Consider the following 5217-nt stretch of genomic DNA (forward strand, 5'->3'; position numbering starts at 1 on the left):
TCTAGAACTAGAAATTTGACTATTATTTATTTCTTAAAGATTTTTTTTTTTATTATTAAAAATAAAATTCTATAACAAAAGTTATAGAAATAAATACCCATATTTCCAATCTTATATTGTTATTAAAATCTAGTTATGTATTCAAATATATCAATTTATTATATAATTTTACAAAAAGGTTTTCGTTTAATAAAAGACATGTATTATAAATCTTCATCACTTTATTTTTTATAGTGTATAAATAACGCCATATTAATGATATTTATATAGTATGATCACTTGTTTTTGCTATTTACAATATTTATTTGCTACAGCAGTCTTTAAAATTTTAATACGAAACTATACACAGGATAACAAACAGGCAATAGTAAGTTCACTTACATAAATTTTGGTATAGCACTTAAAACTAATAATTACAATATTTACAGCGTACTAATACTAACATCTACATAAGTATGTACAATGTGACTGGAAGTGGGCTACGGCCCGTCTAGACTAGGTAAGCTTGCACGGCATTGCCCGTGTCAACCAGGGGTGGTGGAGGTGGCCACTGTCGCAATTCTCGTCGTCTGCCTGGCGCCATACCTTGTTCCAAGGAGGAGTAGTCAGAATCAATCGATGAATATATATGATCTGATATAGGTCTACCATCTGGACCGTAAACGACTCCTTGCGTTTGCCGTACTGCTGATGGAGACTGTCGTACCTCTGTACTATAATCAGGAGGCGCGCTAGCTCCTTGTCCAGTATTTCCTAACACTGGTGATTTGTCAGGATAACTTAACGTACGATTTCCTCCATTAGGCACAGAAGAATCTAACGTATATGTGTTTATATTCTTTCTGTAGTTATTGTGTGATCGCGTTTTGTGACTTGAATGCGAAGTATCTGGCATCATATACCTCAAGCGTTCCCAAAATCTTTTTTCACCCCATCTCAAACGAGAACTCGTCTTGAGATATGGTCGTAAATCTGGATCACACATAGCGTCTCTTACAACCGAGCATTCTTCTATTAATACTAATTTATAAATGCATCCTTTTAATGCCTCATGCAATCCTTGTCGGAATTCATATCGCGACCATTCTGTTTGCATAAAATTTCTCGTCAACACCAATACTATTCTTTTGGATGCTTCTGCTGCCTCAACTACAGGCGGTGCGCATTGCATATACTGAGCACCGTGATGAGGAATATCTCTGTAGTGCAGACAGAGATGGTAAGATGGATTACCGTTTTCTAATTCAGTAGCTAAAGACTGTATGACGAATTCTTCATCTTTAGGACTATAGCAAACATATGCGTCATATAATTTTTCATTTTCCTCAAATGTACCAGAAAACGAGAAGAGTCGGATGCCACAGTTAGTATAAAGCCATACACGCAACGAGTCTCTAAAAAGAAATATTAAGACCAAAACTAATAAAATTAACATAAAGCCGGTAAGAGTCGAGACCATCATGGGAACGTAGTTCGACACTAACATGTTTCCGATGACTGAATTATCGGCATAATAATCGCTGCAGGCAGTTCCATTTAAATTGAGCTCTTTTTTCTGTGGCGGCTTGGCATCCCCATTCCAACACCATACGTCAGTTATGTCAATAATTTTTTGTGCATTCTCAGCCAAATATGAAGTTAACTCTTGTAGATAACGACATTTGCATGACCACAAATTGTTACCAAGGGATACAGCTTTTAAATTTGGATTATGATTGAAACTCCAAACACCAAAATCAACTAGCCTATTTCCATCTAGACGTAAAATTTCTAATGACTTAAGCGATAAAAATGATATGTTTGCGATATGGCTTATTAAGTTGTTTTGTAAAAATAATTCCTTTAAACTACTTAGTTGATGAAATTCGAATCCCTTTAATTCTTTCAGTTTATTGTTACCCAGATGTAGTATTTGTAAAGCATTTAGGCCAGCAAATGTTCTATTTTGTATACTATCTACATTGCTATTATTTACATAAAGAGACCGCATCTTTTGTCGTCCAATGAAAACGTGGTCTTGTAACTCTCTTATATTATTTCCGTCTAAAAATACTTCGGTTGCGTCCATGGGTATCTTGTGTGGTATTTCCACGGAAGATTGGCCGGAACAATCAACAACGTTAGTGTTCCATAACGGGTCGTGGTAGCAGGTACAATTTTGTGGACAAGTCATTTCACAGTCACACGCGTCGTAATCGCAACAATGACAGATAGCAAAACAATGAGTTTCATACTCACACAAAAAGTCCGATGTTTTAAGGTTAGTTAAGGGCACATGAGTTCCACTACGAGTATTCGTCATTTTACACAAAACATTTTCTAAGTCCATCACACGCGGGTACTGCCTCATAGCAGTCATATTGTTTATAATAGGTAACCATTCCATAGTACAGTCACACTGAAATGGATTACCACCGATATAAAACTCAGGTAAAGTTTTGTTTACTGGCACAGTTGATAAACGTAAACTATTTAGTTCTAAATGCACAATTTCATTTGCATACATGTCCACACGCGTCAAATTCTTTTTATCGAAGAACGTATTCACATGAATATTATTTAAAAAGTTATTATTTATAAACAACAGTTCTACACTATTAGGTATGGCCATAGATGATATTTCCACTATTCTATTATGGCTAACATCCAATGTTTTTATACGAATTTCGTCCTGTAACTTGTAATAGTTACCTAAGTGTTCAATAAAATTACCGTGCACGTCCAACCACTTTAAATTACTAGGCACAAACGCGTAATCAAACCACACTAGATGATTTTCTGACAGATTGAGCCACAAAAGACTTGATAGCGTTGAAAATACACCGTTGATATCCGACAAGAAATTTCCATCCAATCTTATTGCCTCCAGCTGCGTATTTCGTGTGAAGGTACCTCTTTCTATAGATTGAATCTTGTTCTTAGCTATATTCAAAACTTGTAAGTTTGGCAGATCCCAGAACATTCCAACACTCAAATTTCCGATTTGATTGTCAATTAATCGCAATCCTGTTAATTGATTAAGGTTTTTAAAGGAACCATTTCTAAAATCTGATATTTGATTCTCTCCTAAATCAAGAGTTTTTAAGAACGACAGCTCCCATAACGCATCAGGAACTTCTAATAATTGATTTGAACTCAAATCTAATTCCTTAAGATCAGAGCAATTTTTAAACGCTTTTCTATCAATATTAACAAGCAAATTATTATTGAGTGTTAATTTGCTCAGAACAAATAATCCATTAAATAAATTTTCATCTATTGTATGAAGTCGATTTTCAGCTAAGTTAAGTGTATGAAGATTATATAATGGCAAGAAAGCATTCTCTTCTATATATCCAATCGAATTATTCTTCAAGTTTAATATTTGTAAAACAAATAAATCTTTAAATGTTTTTCCGTCTATTCTTGTCAATGCATTGTTTGATAAATTTAAGACAATTAATCTTATTAATCCAAGGAAAGTCCCGTGATCAACATGGTTACTCGCAAGTTGATTATTCGATAAATCCAAAACAATTAACTGTTCCAGTCGATGAAAAATTCCTCTGGCGAGTTCAAAAAGAGAGTTATCGTTAAGATAAACTTCCCTTAACTCTCTAGAATAAGCAAATATACCTTCTGGTAATGTATGTAAACGGTTGTGTGATATGTTTAGAACTCTCAATGAAACAAGTCCGTTCAAAGCTTCACTTGATATGTCAGTAATATTATTATGTTGCAAATATAGTTGCTGCAAACTTCTTAGTTTTAATAATTCAGAATCTTCGGATAATGTTTTGATTTCATTGTAACTCAAATCAAGAGTGTGAAGACTGGAACCACATCCAGAGCCAAAACCAATCTGACCGACGGTTCGTATTCTATTGCGTGTTAAATTTAATGTATTTAAGTTTTCCAGAGAGCAGAATACTCCGGAAGGAACAAACTTGATGTTATTTTGAGCGAGATCTAACGACTGCAGTTCCGATAATCCATTGAAAGACTTCAAAGTTAATTCCAAGTTCTTGGTAGGACTCCACTCAGCGTTCTTTGAGCGAAGTTTTAGTCGCCTTAATTTATTCAGCTCTTGAAAAGTATTATCCGGCACACTAAGTAGTTTGCAGTTACTTATAGAAAGATCGGCGAGACTCACGACGGGGCTGAAATAATGCGCCCGAAGTGAACTTTCAAATAATAAAAGATGATTGCATTCGACAGATAGGTGACTTGTCTCAGAATGTACTGATGATATACTGCTTCCGTCTCCATCTAAAGTGCGAATTTTACAGACAACATTACTTTCGGAGTCCCTATCAGTAACTCGAATGCACTTGTCGGAGCCGTAGGGCACTGTCCACCCTACGTGCACGAGCGCACAGAACACAGCCGTTATAGCAAACATTATCACAGATATTTCATTCCACTATAGAACGTCTCATAAACACTCCCCGTGGGTCGATATCACCATTTCCGAAACAAAGTACAGTTTAGCGTTAAAGAAAAACTTGCAAGCATTTCACTTCACAAAAGTCCTTTTTAGATTTCACGAAAAGTTCTTGATAAATATTATTGAACTTGAATATAGCACTCGTATAAGGGTTGATAGTTTGACAGTTTTCTGTGATTAAGAATTTATTGCGTGTGTGAGAGAAAGGCGCGAGTTGTAACGCATCCTCTCCGCGGCGCGGTTTCGTTGTGACTGTCAAGCGTTGCGTTTGACTCGTGGAAGTGGCAGTGGGGACGCGCAAGTAACCCCACTCCCCCCGCCCGCACCCCTAGTAAGCTCTCGGCTACTTTAAGAACGCGTAGAGCCATCTAGTGAGAAGTAGCAAAATATAAATTTTCTATTATATTTTAAGATAATTTAAACATATAAAATTTAAATATTCAAGCTTCCGATTTATGTTAAGAAAAATTTCAATGTATTCTTTTGATATTTTAATTTAGTATTATATCAAATTGTAGATTTAGAAAAATAAAGTTTCAAATTAAAACTAAAAAAATCACTATCTAATCTAATTTCATTTCAATTTGAAATGTATATGTATGTGTCTAATAATAAAATTTAATAAAATATAATAAGGAAGTTTACTTTATTATAGAACAGCTTATTCGCTACTACTACGCTATAAACTTAATAATGATACTGTTACTTATACTTCATATCTTATTTATTTTAAAAAAAACATGTAATCAGTCTGTATTTACTTTAAAATATATTAATACCAATTAGTTTTA

General features: G+C 34.5%; 1 protein-coding gene across 1 annotated transcript; it reads right to left on the minus strand.

Annotated features, from left to right (window-relative positions):
• Nucleotides 1-203: 203 nt before the first annotated feature.
• LOC126772476 (toll-like receptor 7) lies at nucleotides 204-4660 on the minus strand. Its single transcript, XM_050492856.1, has one exon. The coding sequence runs from the start codon at nucleotides 4379-4381 to the stop codon at nucleotides 491-493; it is 3891 nt and encodes a 1296-aa protein (XP_050348813.1). The 5' UTR covers nucleotides 4382-4660; the 3' UTR covers nucleotides 204-490.
• Between the last annotated feature and the right edge of the window lie 557 nt (nucleotides 4661-5217).

This window comes from Nymphalis io, chromosome 12 (genome assembly GCF_905147045.1).
Source record: "Nymphalis io chromosome 12, ilAglIoxx1.1, whole genome shotgun sequence".
NCBI classification, from domain to species: Eukaryota; Metazoa; Arthropoda; class Insecta; order Lepidoptera; family Nymphalidae; genus Nymphalis; species Nymphalis io.

Excerpts from the sequence above, each read along its gene's own strand:
- LOC126772476 (XM_050492856.1), bottom strand. The coding sequence starts at position 4,381 with ATGTTTGCTATAACGGCTGTGTTCTGTGCGCTCGTGCACGTAGGGTGG.